Here is a 17267-nt window from a genome sequence, read left to right on the forward strand (position 1 = left end):
GCAATAGAAAATACAGTAATTTAAGTAATTTCATACTCAGCTAAATGCAGTAATAAAGGAACAAATCCCTTTCACTCAGAATTTCCTAAATAAGCCTAATTAACTACTGGGTAAAAGAAGCATTTCTAAAAATACTTGAAAGGAGAAGAGCTTCCATGAAAAATCCCTCAAAACAAAAAGCTTATTTCCTTTTGCATTGGCACTGCTTGCTTTTATAGAAGGAAATATGGAATGTATGTTCCATTTTTGGATGTGTAGTAACAACCAATTGCAGTAGAGCAGGAAAACAAAAAACTAGAGAAGAAGGAATAAAAAAATGATATTTACATTCTGGGCATCTAGCTAAGCCTTTATCCACGAAGCTGCTGTTCTAAACATGCATTTCAACCCTATGCAATGTGCTGCTAAAGTTGTATGTCCCTTTTTGTATCCCTTCCCTTGATGTGTTATTCCTTCTGCTCAGTAAAACCCAAAAATTACTAGGACTCAGAGAAAGCCTCTGTTTTAGCCTCTAGCAGATGCACTTAAAAAAATTCATACTGAGGAGTCCTGCAATAAATATACACTTAAACTCCTGGGGGTTTTGACAGGTATCTGCAGAAGCCTCTTAAATTCCAATAATACAGGTAAAGAAAACTGAATTTAGGAAAAGCTATCTGGAAGCCATTTTTCTCAACAACTTTGCAGCAAGTTACTTGTTCAGTCCTTTTCTGCAGTGATCACACCAGCTCTCAGCAAACACCACAGTATTGGTTATGAATATCAGCAAAATCATGAACAGAAGTAACATGAAGCAAAACACTTCAATCAAAAAGAGACAGTAGTGGCTTCAAGACTATCACTTGAAAAAACATCGTGACAAAAACATTTCAAAATTATTTTACATATCACAATTCAGCCATGCTCTAGCTAGGATTGATCCCTGAAGCTTCATGTGAATTCAAAGACGGGTGAAAACTGTAGCACAATCTTATCCTGGCACAATCACTCCTCCAGGACAGTATCAGCATCAATGAAATAAGAATGGATCAATCAATAGTCTCACTACTGGGCCAGAGGACACTTTCCAGAGTGAAAACTGAGAAACAGCAGCCAGGAGCAAGGTTTGCCTCCAGTCAGTTGTATTTATTTATGAAAAAGGTAAGGAACATGGAGGGATTCCAAAATACTCTTAACTCTATTTGGCAAACTTTAACTGGTTAAGCAAGACAATGGTCACTGTACATGCAACTAAAAGCACAAGACCTTTATAAAACATTGATTTTACATGGTAAAAATCAATAAATCACAGCAACAACTTCTCCTGGAGTGACTGTTTTCCCACCATCATTACTAGATCTTCCATGCCACTTGTGCAATACTAAAAGTCACAGAGCTCTCTGCTGCTGTCTCAGAAAAGTTGAAGGCCACTTTTTATTTTATGGAAGTCGTTCTGGGTCCATAACAATCCTCCTGTCATGGGAATATTCAATTCTGCAGAGCTGTGAGGAGGAGAATAAAGCACATTAGCAATGGGCTGGTTTCTACACAGAAGAAAATGTAAGCAGTCAAGAAAATCTTCTTCCTTCTGCCTTGGGGAAGCCAGACCACCTTTCTAACACCACATGTCCTTTGGCAAGTGGAGGAGCTGCTATGCAAGGGAAATAAGAGTAATGAACAAGCTGCCATTGTAGCACTCCTGATGAAACCTGGACTGTTTCCAGGCACAGCTACAGGAATAAATTAGGTTCTGCTCCTTTCTATTTGTGGTAGCAACAGGTTTTCCTCATGTTTCTTTCTAAGATTTTTTTTTTCCTTGGCATCCTGCCAGGCTGTAATTGAGTGGAACAAACTGTCTGCCCCTTTCCCTACACAAAGAGGTGCAGAAACAAACACATGTTACTTTTGGCCTGGTAGGTGCTTTCTCATTTTCTACATGAGTATTTTCTAGTAATATCAGTTGCATGACACATTACACTGTTCAAAAAACAGCCTGAAATTTACAAATCTGGCTTGTAGCTTTTTAGAACTAATATACTATCAATCCTTACCATTACTAAATCATATTTCAAAATGCAATCTAGGGCACCTTCCCCCAAAGGAACAGGATGTTACTGATAAGAGAAGGTCAACAATTTGATGCCAGGGATCTGAACATAACTCTGAATATGTGAAAATATGAATATGTGCAAGATGATTTCTTCAGTGAAATACCCCAGGCTGCATGATTCTCAGTCCTTCACATTGCTACCAGATTGGGCCCACCAAGCACAGAAAGGAATCAGTGATTAGAAGGTTGTCAACCAAGTGTTAAGGAAAATAACTACAATTCATTTACATTCTGAAGCATCCCTTGGATTAAAATAACAGGAGATGGGTTAATATGTATGTGGTGAAACTGCTTTGACAGCTTACAGCATTCAAGTTCCTCTGACTTCAAAGTGTGAAATAATGACCCTATTAAAACATCTCCAATGAGCTTCATTTAGTAACAAAGGTGATCTGACTAAAGCTTTATAGAATGCCCCTGTTAATTCCAGAACAATCTGTGTTTCTTTACTGAAATCAGATCTGCTGCTCTGAATTACTAATTACAGCTCTAAAAGGTCACTGGGCACTGCCAACATATTGAAGATCAAAGCCCCAGCTAATAGAAACTTCAATTTTCAAGCCTGCTGGGGCTGTGCTGATACCTGCTAAATAGCAGTATTTCATAATGCTTGGAATGGTTTCTTTAAAAAAGAGCAGCAGGAGTGAAGATAGCAATATTAGAAGATGGTGTGCTCAAAGGATACCAGCAGGGTTAGGTTTAGAGACAATAGCAGATATTTGGGGCAAACTATTTAAATAGAAGTAAAAAGGAAATCTCAGCCCTAATTTTTCACATGGTAAAAGGCACAGAGAGAGAAATGCATTCCATGGTTCAGGGGCAAAGTCCCACCCACACCATTACTCACTTTGTACTGAGAGGCTTCCACTCCTCCCTCACTGGCTGATCAAGCAGGGACATCATAGAATAATTATCCAACATGAGACCATCAGGGTCATCTGTCTGACCTGGGAGTTTCCCAAGAGGAAAGTCTTTCCATCGTACTTCATCTAGATAAAAACAGTACAAAACAAGAGGTCTGAGTTTCCCAAAGAGATTTTTGAAACACAAGATCACCCTCTCCCAGTCCACAAATACTGCCCCCTGCAACTCAGCCATTCAGCAAATGATCTGCCCAATGTCACAGAAGCAGAAGACAATTTTCCTTCTGTTCTCAAAACACCCAGTTCTAACAAGCTGTCCACATCAGCATATTTAAAATGTCTCTTTTTTTTTTTCTTTTTTCACTTGAGAAAATTTCCCAGTGAATGAAGTACAACAATTCAGTTTTCTAGTGGTTGCTTTTTTTCCTTTAAATGTCATTTTGACTCCAACTCCTCTCCATCAACTTCCTCCTCCTGTGTCTGAGTCCCTCCATGACTCAGAAATCCTTAGCTACAGAGACCTCCAACCCCAATGAGAAAGTACAGCTACTGTAACAAAGCTCACAAAACACTGGACATGATGTTTATTCCTTCCAAAACCCTGTCTTGCTCCTTTGTTTGCCACCATGTCACAACAACCATTTTCCCAGAGCATGGAACGTAGGTTCACAGACAAACTGTGTTTTCAAATCCCCCCAAGTCTGACCCACAGAAGTCCAAGAATCCATATTTTCTTCACCATTCTCAGCTGGCATATAGGCTGCCCCATCAGCTGGATACACTGAAATTTTAAACAGTTTGGAAAAGCTTCATAAAAATTAAGTAAGACAGTAATAGCATGCTCCTGGAAAATACACTCGCAGTGTTTTATGAGCTTAAGTGAAATGACTCCTGAATATAAACAAAACACTGGAAAACCCACATTTTCCAGTAATTTGGCATTTAGATGACTCTGAAGCACAGTTTAATTGTGGCAGCCCCAGAGGGCTGGGAGGTGTTTGCACTTCAATTAACATTTGTCAGTGATGAAGATGGTCTGAGAGTCACTTTTTACCTGCAGTGATCTGCCAGGCAGACCCTTGCAGTGCTGCCCTTTTCTCAGCAATGGCCACCATGGTACCAGGATGAGCAAGTCCTTCCAGAGCATTTGCTTCAGTCACCATCTCTTCTTCCTCCTCTTCCACTTCCTCCACACCATTGTCTCTCTCTGGCACATCTTCTTGTTTCTCTACAGCCTGCCCTTGATTTTTAACCTGATTTTCTTGCCTGGCTCTCCACTGTAAGCTCTCAATAGTATAAATTGGCTGTTCACTGCCATCTGAAGAGAGGCCTGGACTGGACAGAGGGGCCCCTCCTTCTGTGTAAATGGAAGCAAGGTAGAGCAGGTTCTTCCGAGAGGAACGTGGCAAGCGAGGTCTCATGATGGTGAGGATCCTAGAGAGGAAAAAGGGCAATGGGAAAGTCTTAAAAGGGTTGGTAAATCTTCATCTGGGGGCTTTTTTGCTTTTAATTGTTTGTTTTCTCTAGAACAGCTGCCTCACATAACTCATCTAACAGGCAAAATATGATTATTCCCTGGTCAGTGGATGCTGGAACACTCAATCTTTGTGATTAAAATTAAGGACTTGGGATACTCCTAACTGAATTACTGCTTTACTGTTTTCTTGTATACAAGTTAGGAGCTGTGGTAAATTCCTATCACCCAAATAAGGTCACATCTCTACCAAGTCACTTTGCTTCTGAACAGGCTGCTTCTATAAATACCTCCACAGGTAACTTCTGCTTTCATTTGGAAGGTGCAATCCTTTAAAATTATTTTCCTTCTCTGTGTGTGCAATCAATGGGGAGGTGAATAGCAGCAAGCATGGCTTTATATGCACCTGTTACAATTTCTACAAGAGGCAAAGAAAAGCAAGGGAATGCAGCTATAGCTCAGCACATCAGTAGGGACCCAAAGCTGTCACAGAGCACTGTTTGCTGTCCCTTTTCTAGGTCACAGCATCACACTTACAGCTGAAGAAGATGTGGGGTGGCCCAGCAGGGAGCTTGCAAGCAACAGTCAGTCAGTCTTATCCACTGCAAAGGAACTTTATGGAGGAACAGCTCCTTCACAGACACCTGCTTGTTGCATTGTTGTTTTTTCTTCCCTTGAAAGAAGATAATGAAAACAACAGGGTGTTCAAAACTCATCAAAAATATACCCTTCATCCCTCTGCATTTTTACTGGAACCCATTCTCAAATAAGCTGTCATTTTAACCCAAGTGCACATCCAGATGTGCCAACCAAATACAACATCAAGGTTGTTATAAAGGACTTGACAACACCTGGACAGCTCAGGTAGCTCCACCAGACCTGAGCACAAAGCAGTGCAGACATTCCCAAGCTGGCCCTGTGCATGTCACAACAGACAGGAAAGCCACAAAATGTTTTTGAACAATATTATCCCAAATAAATGCAGTGTACTGCATCTGGGACCCAGAATCATTCCAGATAGCTCTGCAAACAGTAGATTTAACAGCTGGGAAGCAGCAGCATTCAGGGATCTTGGTACATCACAGATATGCTCAGCACTGACTGAAAGCACCAAATATAACCTATGACTGCCTGAGATACTGCCAAAATCTTTATGCAGACCAGAGCAAAATCTCTGAGCCAGATCAGGAGAGGATAGAAAAGGCACCAAAATTAAGGGGTGCAAACCTCTGCAAGGATACACAATGTCACAGTATAAAAACCCTGTTAGCAGAAACCTGTGACACTGAATAATTAAGGCCCTTCAGTGCCCATCTCTGGAATGAAACATAAGGTCTGCCAATTTTAACAGTTCTAAAGAGTCAGGAACTGAAAACAAAATATTACTTATTACATGTGTGTAAGTTCAGAAGGCATAAAAATCCCGTGATAGGATCAATAAAGGACAGCAACACTATTTAATATCTTATAAAGGCAGGCTTCTGTTAAGGGAGAAAAGAACTGGGAACAGGGATCTCATAACACACCACATATAACAGTAGCAGATAGCAAATAAGGATGTTATTTCCTACAAGTATTGATATCTGGAGAAATTAGCACTTAATGGCTTGGTCCTTCCTGTGAGAGATTTGCTTTTCTTATACTGAGGAGGCTGCAGCAAAGTTATCAATAACAATTTCAAATTTTTACTAAGAAATACATGACATGCACAAGCTGCAGGTGAAAAGTCTAAGAAATGCAACAATAAAAGCTTTATGCTCACATGACAAAATGCACTAATTATGCTACTGCACTTTATGTATAAAGGTCCCACCACTTTACTAGGATAGTTTTACACAGTACAGAAGAAACTCTTATGCTTTTTTAAACACAGAAATTGCAGACACACTCACCAGCATTTACTTTGGCAATGCCAGTCAGCAACTCAGAAATCCAGTTGATCAAGAACTGAGGCCGGAGTTCTGAAGAGTCAGAACATTCCTTCAGCTCTATAAACATTTTCTCTATTAGGATCTGTGTAAAACTTCGTGAAAGGAGGCTTGACAGCAAAGGCTGCCAAAAGCAGTAAAATGCTGGGGGGATTTTGAATTGCCATACCTCTTTATTTGCTGCAATGAGAAGAAAAAAACCAAATCAGCCAAGACAGAAATTGGTGCTTTGTAACGTTTTTATGAAATACAGGTGTGACACTTGCTCCAAACTAAAGAGGTTTGTTCTCAGATCACAGATTCCAGGATATTTCCTGAAGTCCTCACTGAAACTATTATTTTTCTTATGCTAGGGAAGTAAAATAAGTAGCAATTTGATAATTAGCACAAAGAAATTATTAACACAGAAAGATCTGTTTTGTCAATCCCTTTCCAATTTCAGCTTATTTCAAACATAATTAAAAGCTACTCTATCTAAAAAATATACTGCAAAGAGAAAGTTCATTGAGCAAAGCAACAAAAAAATGAAAAAGCTTTTAAATTTCTCTACTGTTATATAGTGATGGAAATTTGAGAAACTTTCTTGGAAAGTTCTTTGGCTGTGAAATAGGGAAGTTATTTATTTTCATTCTCTAGGTGCCTAGTTCTCCTGCAAACAACAAATGCAACTCCACACATATGGGCAGCAGCTTGGAAATAAATGCAGCTGGTGAATGAGGCTCAAAAAACCTCATCCATTTTGACTTGCTTCAAATCTTCAGTGTAGAAGAGAAACACTCCTGAAATCAGCAACTATTGCAGAAAAGGGTAGATGCAAGCTTTGAAAGATGTTTTGATATTCAGTGCTGAAGAGCTATCCTTTCATCCCAAGAGTTTTATGCAAAAGCAGTAACTAAGCATGGCCCTAAGAGGTCTGGAGAACAGGGCAAAAGATGTTGAAGGACCCAGACATACAAAAAATATGCAGCCAATTAGAGATTCCAATAAAATGAGAAAAAATGAACAGACTTTGTCATAACACTAGCTATGCATTTTCTACTTGGGTGATGCATAAAGCACTCACCTTCATACTTGATATTCAGCATCTTCAGACAATCCATCTTTGGGATGAGAAAGCCATCACTGAGGAGAGCTTCAGCCACTGCTGCCCTAGAGCAGAGAGTTTATAAACTTATTACTGCCACTTATTCCTTCCTGTATCAAAACACCATTTGCCCCAGTTCTGAAACAAGTCTGACTGCCCAACACCTGGAATGGTGTTGGAAAATGCTGGAGGGAATGGAGAATATTTTGTTTGAGAGACCTGGTAATGCTGTTTTTCTATGGCATATATATTTATATATATATAAGATGCTTAAGAAATTGACTAACTGCTTTCTCCATGATCAGCTACATGACACTATGAAATTTCATAGGTCTACAGCCCAGTTCAGCACCATATCTTCCATCTCAGTTCTTTATCAGAGACATACCTGTTTTCCTGCATCAGGTCTTTGATCTGAGCCAAAATCCAGTCCAATTCTGAAGAGGAATCAGACCACAATTCTCGAGACTTTGAAAGAGATGGCATAGCCTGCATAACCTGAGTGAAGGAAAAAAAACAAGCATGAACAGAAAATACACTCACATCACAAAGACATTATTGCTATGACAAGAAGATGCACGTGCCACCTGTACTTCATCACCAGCACCTGAAAAAGTTCACAAATGTTCCCCTGTCTTGGAATCTCCAATAAGCACAGATCATCTTTATAAACCTGAACAAAGTGTCCACAACAGGAACTGTCAGAGCTCAAATTACTTGTTCTCTGTAGTGAAGTTTTCCTTTGACAAGCCATGTATGACAACACCAGCAGACCAGCCTGAGCAAAGAACTAAGACAACAAGGAAAACATATTGCCCAAGAAAGAATTAACCAAAGTGCTGATCATCAGAGTGCACTTACCCGGAATTGCTCATTCTTGTAAGATAGCAGAACATCTCTGACTTTTTCTAGAAATAAACATAAATATATCATTTAAGCAGAAGATCAACTATGTGAGGGAATTTTGTATCTAAGGAAGCTGCTTAGTTTTGCTAAATTTACACTCAAGGAAGGCATCAGTCAAATGAAGCCAGCAATTCTGTTGAGGCAACACACTGAAGGCTTCCAAAACTCCCAGACTTCTCCAGCAACATGAATTTTCTCAAGTGGGGTTGAACCATGATTTCCATATTTTATCACTAACAGTAGCCAAAGACAGATAAGTTGGATAAACCCAGACAGCTCAAAACCAAATTCCTAGATCAGTGCAGAAAGAAATTTTTTCCATATGCAGTTTATGTTCTGATGCACATTTGTATTCTTTATACTTGCATTTTGCATCAATTGCAGCAGCACTACAGCTATTCACAAAGTGCTAAAAATTTGGAGAAATACTACCAAACCAGTCAGTCAACACCAGGAATCCACCAAGACCCAAAGAGGAATCCCAAAATCTGAGCTGAAGGTCTCTCTTTATGCTAGAAGATGACACATTTAATCTGCTTTCTTTAGCATATCCAGTCCTTGTGTCTGCTGTTGCTCTAGGAACACCTACCATGGAATTCCTTGTGTTTCTGACAGGCCTCACGCTGTGGGGTTTGAATCTCCCATGCATCACCATCCAAATCTGCATTTGCCTCCACCTCTTCCTGCTCTTCTTCCTCATTCTCATCTTCCTCACACAAGTTATTGCCCAGCTGACGGTTCCAATACATCTTTCGTAGCCACTCCAGCACGACATCACAACCTAACAGAGAAGAGAAAACATCTGCTCAGGGAGGATTTCTTTGTTGTGGCAAAAAATAGTAAGTGGCATATTGCTAACTTGAATTATGAAAATAAATGCTATTAATCATTTGATAAAAATACAAAATACTCCATTAATGAAAATGTGAACAAGTTAAAAAAACCCAAACAAATAAAATCCCCAAAACAAAACCAAAACCTCCAGAAATAAACCAGGAAGAAAAAAAACCCAATCCATGATCAGACATGGTAACTACCCATCATATTTTTTGGGGGGGAAAAAGTTGATTGGACACTGCTATGGCACTGCACCTTGCTCAAGCTAGGTCAAATTTAAGCAGCAACTAAGTCCCTGCAGTAGCATTCAGATGAGAAAATGAGTCAATACTTTAGTATCACCATGGTCAACACAGCATCTACAACAATAACAGAATTATTTTTGTGCAGGGACTACACTATGCATACATGAAATAGAATGGAAAGGAAATGCCTTTACTTTCATCAGCATTTTCCCAATTCAATCTAAGGACCATGCTGAAGATTATTTAACTGGATTCTCAAGCCTTAACCCAAAATTTCCAGAGTCTCTTCAAATGCTATGAGCTGGTCATTCACTCAGGCTTGGAGTATCCACATTTCTCCCTAAATGGGACTTTTTAAGAGTTTTAGACATCACTAAACCATCAGAAAAAGCTTTTACCTATTTCCCCAAGATGAACTTCCTGTGCTGTAAAAAAGCAAAAGCACCAAACTGTTGCAGCCAGCTGCTGTTGCTTCGAGTAATTTTTTTCAGGGACAGGAGAAACTCAGAACATTTGCCCTGTGAGGAACCACAGGACACGGCTCAGCTATCCTGACAGGGCAGTGGCAAATCCTCCCAGAGTCTGATATCACAACTCTTCCACCCCAAAACGGAGGCAGGCGTGCTCCCCTCAGGGCCTGCAGCTCTGGCACTGCCACCCCAGGCAATGTCCTCAGGCCACCCCTGCCAGTGGCAGCTGCAGCTGGCACTCCCTCCCTCCCTCACTCACCCTTGCGGCACAGGGCCAGGCGCGGCAGCTTCCCGTGCGTCAGCTCGTGACGGAGATCCACGACCCACACGGGGATGTCCACCTGCAACAACAGCCAGCAGCTGACCCTCTGCTCCCCTGCAGCAGCCCTGCACGGCTGCTCAGAGCCTCCACCAGGTGGGAACAGCACCTTCCTGGCCATTCCTGTGCTGCAGTTCCCCTGCTTCCCACTTCAGGAGTGAGCCAAGATGCCCCAGCTCTCTGATGCCACTCCTCCTGTGGCCTAGGATCCATACAAACTTGCATTTTACGGTTTAAATCCTTCAGTATTACATGCAACAAGAGATTTCTTTTTAGACAGAGGTGCTACATGTAATCTAATGTAACTGTCTCATCCATTTAAATACAGTTTAATTGCTTCTTATTCTGGATAACTATGTATCAAAGACACAAATAATATCACATATAATACCGAAATTTACACAGTAATTTACATGCAGTTTTTTGTAGCTTTCCTGAGGACAACTACCTTTAACTATGCAGGACCTTTGCTTTTAAGCTTGATCAGTTTTAAAAAGTGAGAAGCAGAACTTTTCTCAAAAACCCAGGAAAAAAAATAAAAATCAATTCATCATTCTCACACAGGGGCCCAAACATATACAGAAGAGTCTCAAATACTGTCTGTCCTTCACTGTCAAAACTTGTTCAGTCCCAGGTACGATGCTCAGTGCACCTGGCAGTTAAAGGACTCAAGTTGGTGCTGCTACATCAATTACAGCTTGAACCTTTCCTCCTCCACACATGAGTGGAAAAGCTCACCTGAAGAAAAAGAAATGAAAATACCTGCAAATGTGATGGATTTTACGTATAGCCTTGCTTGTCAAAGACTAGGCTTTATAAACCACAGATTTATCTCTTTTTCCTATCTCAGTCGCCAAGAAAGCAAAACGTGTGACAGTATGTCAAGTGGGACTACACACATGTAAATCAAGACTTTTGATCACATGTGATGCCAAAACCTTTAATGATCATCAGCCTTTGTGACTCTTATTGTGACTTCAAAGAACAAATTTTATATCCAGTTGCAATAAACCTGTTTAAAACTTTGCAGCTGGAATAAACAAGCATCTATATCTATTATTTTGGTTACACAAAGGATGATCACCCCACAATTTCATTCACTCAGTGTCGTTAATAACCTCTAAATTATCAAGCAACTCCTATTCAATAGTTACCTCTCTTGCTAATTGTCTCAGAGGAATGCTGACCGTCTTCTGTTTCCTTTCTGTGATCAAGTTGACAAATCTACATGGAGGTTACAGAAAAAAATAAATTACTATCAAGAGCTGCAGAGAAACTTGGAACTCCTGAGACAAACTCCCCATGTACTACACAATCCTGTGGCCCCAGAGATGCAAAGTGAATTCAGTGGAATAATGACATCTGTCCAGGTGTTTCTCTCAAAAGCAAAAGGGTCTCGAGAACCCTCACCTTACAAGGGCCAGCCCATAAGACAGGATGAGCTCGTGTGACTTCAATCTGCCAGATGAATCAAGGACCTTGCAGCGAATCAGTTCTGCCGTGGAGTCCACTGCAAGAGGCATTTTTGGACCGTACCTGGAGGCAAAGGAAAACCAGGTGAGCAGGTTCACACAAATACACTCACCCTGTAAAAAGAGCAGCTTTCCCAGTACATTTTGTGCTCTGTGGTACATTACAGCCTAAGAAATGGTATGCTGAGACAGCATCAAAGGCTCTTTCCAGAAGGGTTCTATTGGAACAGAGTGCTTACACGGTTACTCCTAAGCACATGTTAAGTGAATATTTACTGATATGCCAGGCACACAGACAAGATGCTTTACCTAGGCGGATGCAGCAGAGGCAATGGATATGCACAATGCCAGGGAAATCAGCCCGTGAAGTAGCGGGCATGCAGGGTTTGTGCCTCCCCTGCTCCCACAGGGCCACCGTGCTCCTGGCATAAGCTGCGTGCCCGGAGCCTCCCGCAATGCAGGAGCCCTACAAGACGGGGCCGCCAGCCCTGCTGCACCGCCGGCCTGCCCACACGCCCCGGCCGCGGAGCTGCTCCGGCGGGGAGCTGCGCTCGGCTCCTCGGCCGGGCCCAGGACCGCAAGGGCCGGGCACAGCCGGGGCCGAGGGCACGGAGCGGCCGCTCCAGGGACACAGAGCCGGCCCCGAGCCCCGCATCGCTGCCCGCCCGCGGCGCGCGGCCCGTACCGGCTCTTCCACGCCGAGACGCGGTCCAGCGCGTCCTGCTGCAGCCGGCTGTCCCCACAGTACAGCCCCACCATCACCTGGTCCCACTCCGCACGGCCCCTCCACGCCACCACCGTCCGCAGCGGCATCAGCCGCTTGCGGGCCGAGGACGAGCTGGGCTGGCCGCGGCGCCCGGCCGGGCCCGCGCGGGCCGCCATGCCGCCAGCGCCGCTCCTCGCTCCGCCTCCCCGGCCCGGCCCGGCCCTGCCCGCGCCGCTTCCGCTTCCCGCGCCCGCCGCCCGCCCTGGGTGCGGCCGCCTGAGGCGAGCCCGGCCCCGCGGGTGCTGCAGGGGTGCGCCGGGGCTGGCCCTGCATCTTCTGCCGACCCCAGGGCTCGGGGCCGGGACGTTCTCTCCTTGTGCGTGCGGGGAGCTGAGGGGTGGCGAGGTGTTCTGAATCAGAGCGAGGGAAGCCTTGCGAGAAAGCACAGGAGCATCCCCAACAGCCCCACCGTGTGCCCCACAATGTTGTCCAAACGCTTCTTGAGCTTTGTCAGCCTCGGCGCTGTGACCGCTTCCCTGGGGATTCTGTTTCAGAGCCCAACCACCTTCTGGGTGAAAAGTCTTTTCTTAATAGCCAGCCGAAACGTTGCCTGACTCAGGTTCATGCCATTTCCTCGAGTCACTAATCACGAGAGTGAAGAGATCGGTACCTGCCCCTCCGCTTCCCCTCGTGAAGATGTTGAAGAACACAATGAGGTCTGACCTCAGTCTCCTCCAGGCTGAACAAACCAAGTGACCTCAGCCACTCCTAAGGCTTCCCCTCCAGACCTCCCCTCTTTCTCCTGTCCCTCCTTTGGGTGCCCAAAACAGCACAGAGTGCTCGAGGTGGGGCAAGCACACTTCTTGGTCAAGAGCTGTTTTCTGATATCCTAAACCTCCCCTAAGACAATGTCAGGCTGTTCCCTTGGGTCCTGTCCCTGGTCACCAAAGGGAAGAGATCAATCCTGCTCCTCCTTTTCTCCTCATGAGGAAGTTGTAAATTGATGAGGTTTCCCCTCAGTTTCCTCCAGGCTGAACAGACAAAGTGACCTCAGCCCTGCTCATCCAGGTTCCCCTCGAAGCCCTTCACTAGTTCTTTGTTTTCATGTAACAAAATACCTACATCGGGTTTTTTGTTCAAAAAGAAGTACATAATCTACATTGCTCAATACCATTTTAATGTACTTTACTTTCTTGAGGCATAGATATAAATTAGGAATATTCCCCTTTTGACTGGATAGTCTTGTTATGTATGTTTAATTCCAAAATAACTGAAGTGTTTGAATTATAAAAAAACCGGACATCCCATTGTTTATATAGCAGTATGATGTGCAAAGATTATTTTGTTTAGGAAGTAAAAAATTCAGTATACAATAACATTTAAGTATTTAAATTTCATTAAGGTTGTATTTTTATTTCCATTTTGATTAAGTTTTGTCTGCATGTGTGATTTTTCTGTTCACAATAGAATTTTAAGGCTGCTTTATTTTTCTTGAAACATGAGGTAACTTCCCTCTATTCCAGTGCAAGTGAAAGAAAACACTGCAAACATTTCAGGCACAAAGCTCATGACATGTTTGAAGGCAATGATAGTTAGTAATATGTTTTTATTTTGAATCAGAATAAAATCTCAGAAACTGGATATCTCAGACTGTCAGGATGCAGTGGGGGCCAGCAGTTCCTGTCAGGTCACTCAGTGAACCAGAAGCCAAGCCTGAAACCAAAACTGCCAGAGCAGGGTCCTCATCAGCCCAGCCCCAGCTACACAGCACCAGATGAGGGGTGCCCAGGGCACAGCTGAAATGCCAGAAATGGAGCCGAGATTCAGCCAAGGCTCCTCATCCTGAGGCAAAGCTGTGCTGATGAGCAGGAACTCTGCAGACCCTGATTAGCACCACATCCAGTGACTGTTTGCCACAGTCACCCAGACCAGTGACCACCAGTCACATCCAGAGGGAAGCAATCACTTTGATAAAACCACAAGGAGACATTTTGATTGAGTAAAACCATTCGGTTGCAATGGAGACAAGAGAAAACATCTACATGTTTAACATGAAGATACAATGGTGTATTGATTACAGAAGTAATGTCCAAAATAAGAAAGATGTGATGAAGCCTTTTCAGCTCATGAAAATATTTCCATGTTTATTGGTTAGAAAGTAAAAGCACCCCACTTTTCATAGAACCATAGAACATCTCAAGTTAGAAGGTATCCATAAAGATCATCGAGTCCAACTCCCTGCTCCTTGCAGGACTATCAGATGACACTAAACCATATGGCAAAGAGCACTTTTGCCTCCTGTAATGAAAGTATCAGTAAAAAGAACATATTCTTGAAAATGGCTTAGGATTTTTCAGTAAAGAATTACTTCATGCATACTGACCAGTCCTGCTAACTTGAACTGACCTGCAAATCAGCATGGAGTAAATACAGCTCCCCCTCCTTTATCATGTTCCCAGCACTCCCCAGTGTGGAGGCATGAGGAGTTGCTTGTCACTGGAAAACATCAACAGAGCTTCATCCAGCACAGAAGTGATGGGGAGATGGGGCCTGTGCTTGGCAACATGGCTTTGCCAAGAGGGAAAGAGTCCTTCCCTTCTCTAGACCATACTTCTCTCTCATGGAGTCCCTTAGTTGAGTGTTTCCCCAGCAAGAGGAGCACTATGAGGCATTTTGCCTCAGTGAATGATAAGGGAAAAGCCCTGCTGCGTGATGGTATTACCCATCATGAGAGCAGTTTGTGGTGTGGTTCCCTGGTGACTCCAGTGCAGCCCAGGGAAGGAAGTGGCTTAGGCTTATCTGTGCTTATGACTGGCTCCTTTGGTCCTGCTGGGGAGCGAGTAATTATAGAATTATAGAATGCAGTGAGTTGGAAGGGACCCACAAGGATCACTGAATCCAACTCCTGAGATCATTGTCCAAATGAATTTTGAACTCAGACAGGACTGGTGCTGTGACCACTGCCCTGGAGAGCCTGGTTCCCAAAGATGAGCTTATTGATCTGCACAATTTACCAATGGGTGAACCCTTACAATCTATCTTTGGGATTATTAAAGAGAGTAAAGTCTCAACCCCTCATTTAGCAAAGCATGTGAGATTGCTCTTCATTTTGAGAGTGTCTGGCATGTGAAGTACCTATTTGAGTGGCCTTAAGATCCCGGCTACCTGGTTGGACCAAAATCTTCTTCTTTATTCTGGACCAGGGTAGACTTATGCTGGGAGATAATAAATGTGTGAGCATTTCTGTGATGGTGTTTCTCTCAGAGCCCTGATTGGATGCCTCAGGTAATAACATCATTAGTAATAATGATGAAGCCAAAGCACCCATGGTGTTAAAGCAGTTTGTATCAGCTTGTCACTGACCATAGATAACTGTTTGAGTAACTTGGAGTGGTGAAATCACATCTTCGTGGTTCCCGTTCCTTCTGCTAACTGCTGTAAATTGCACTTTACAGTTGCATCATAGATGCAAGGTGTAAGTCCCTCTGACTGTATTTTTTTCTAAAAGGTTTCCTGTCTGCCTGTTCTTGAGCTTTAGGAACTGGAAACCTGCAATTTCTAAATGCACTGAACAGAGCCATGGTACTCTTAGAAAGACTTTCTATATCCTAGTGGTTTTACTTTAGTGAGTGTCTCAGGCTCATCTCCATTTGGGAGATTTCTCAGCATAATTTAAACTGTCAATCTTGCTGATGCTGCATAAATAGAGAAAAAATAGACAATAGAAATAAAATTATTTGCTACTCTCTCCCTTCCTACCTTATTCCTGTCTAGACTTCCAGAGTCATAGAATCATAGAATATGCTGAGTTGGAAGGGACCCTGAAGAATCATTGAATCTAACTCCTGGCCATGCACAGGACCATACTCAAGAATGCCAATAAATGGAGTCAAACTTTCCTGTAAATTTCATTTACAGAAAACTTCTTCAATATTTGCAGTCTTTCTCATCTGAGACTCCCTTCCACACTGCTGTGAGACATCCTCCATAAGCTGCTGTTAAATGCTGATATCTGCTGTAGAATTGGCCCCTTCCAGGTACTCCTTACTGTTCCTCCAACTTGGAGCTACTTGTGTGCACTCTGCTAACCCAGTGCAATAGCAATGAGCTGGAATTATATCACAGAATCACAGAATATTCTCAATTAGAAGGAACCCACAAGGATCATGGTGTCCAGCTCTTAAGAGAATGGCCCATTGGGGATCAAACACACAACATGTTAGCACCATGCTCTAACAAATTGAGCTAATGGCAGGTTCTGTATGGTTATGGGGACATGAACTACCCTGGAGCCAATTAGTCTGTGTAACTTCATCCCTTGAATTCTGGATACCACCCTACACCTTCCTCCTCCTTGTCTTTGTATTAACAGGTTGGGAAGGACACAATGTCTAACATTCATGCTGTGCATCACTGGTACAAGCAGGACCTGAACCCTAGCAACCTCCCTTGCCTCTGAAACTGAAACTGAAAACTGATGTTTGCTACAGATTGTGACAGAGTCTGGGTAAAAGTCACTTGCATCCTTGCTTTGACCCAAGCCCTGAAAATGTGGCCTTCTCCTCCTTGAAATCCATCAATCCATGGCGTATATTTTTAGATGTGCCTGTGCAGGAGGAAAATTCAAAGAAAACCTTGCCAGGGAGATCTTTTCTTCTTTTCTGTGACTCATCTGTTCTAGGAGGGGAGAGTTTCTTTTTCATGTCTCAGTTGGGAGCGGTCCATTCTCCAGTTCCTCAGCAGGCCAGTTTCTGACGTGTTTCTGAGTCTGTACTACCACAGAATGTGCTGGGCCGGGGAGGGAGGACTGTGCTCTCTGTCAGTGATTTGAGGGGAATCATCCTTTTTTAATATATGCCTTTCTGTCTCCCTCC

General features: G+C 43.0%; 1 protein-coding gene across 2 annotated transcripts; it reads right to left on the minus strand.

Annotated features, from left to right (window-relative positions):
- Positions 1-1104: 1104 nt before the first annotated feature.
- On the minus strand, positions 1105-12569 carry LAS1L (LAS1 like ribosome biogenesis factor). 2 transcript variants are annotated; one of them, XM_063170732.1, is made up of 13 exons: positions 12373-12569; positions 11626-11751; positions 11370-11439; positions 10156-10237; positions 8934-9125; positions 8300-8346; positions 7827-7936; positions 7418-7503; positions 6319-6534; positions 4964-5099; positions 4007-4386; positions 2937-3078; positions 1105-1481 (listed from the first exon to the last, which is right to left on the minus strand). In XM_063170732.1, exons 1-13 carry the CDS (start codon positions 12567-12569, stop codon positions 1391-1393), a joined length of 1875 nt encoding a protein of 624 aa, XP_063026802.1. In that variant the 3' UTR covers positions 1105-1390. The 2 variants fall into 2 exon arrangements, with proteins under 2 accessions (XP_063026802.1, XP_063026803.1); XM_063170733.1 differs by having other exon boundaries at positions 12450-12505.
- Between the last annotated feature and the right edge of the window lie 4698 nt (positions 12570-17267).

Source organism: Melospiza melodia, chromosome 16 (assembly GCF_035770615.1).
Source record: "Melospiza melodia melodia isolate bMelMel2 chromosome 16, bMelMel2.pri, whole genome shotgun sequence".
In the NCBI taxonomy this organism is placed as follows: Eukaryota; Metazoa; Chordata; class Aves; order Passeriformes; family Passerellidae; genus Melospiza; species Melospiza melodia.

Excerpts from the sequence above, each read along its gene's own strand:
- LAS1L (XM_063170732.1), bottom strand. The coding sequence starts at position 12,569 with ATGGCGGCCCGCGCGGGCCCGGCCGGGCGCCGCGGCCAGCCCAGCTCG. Across the intron at positions 7,937-8,299 it reads ACAAGAATGAGCAATTCCGG|GTTATGCAGGCTATGCCATC; the intron begins GTAAGTGCACTC and ends TCCTTCACTCAG. Across the intron at positions 7,504-7,826 it reads GACCTGATGCAGGAAAACAG|GGCAGCAGTGGCTGAAGCTC; the intron begins GTATGTCTCTGA and ends TCTCTGCTCTAG.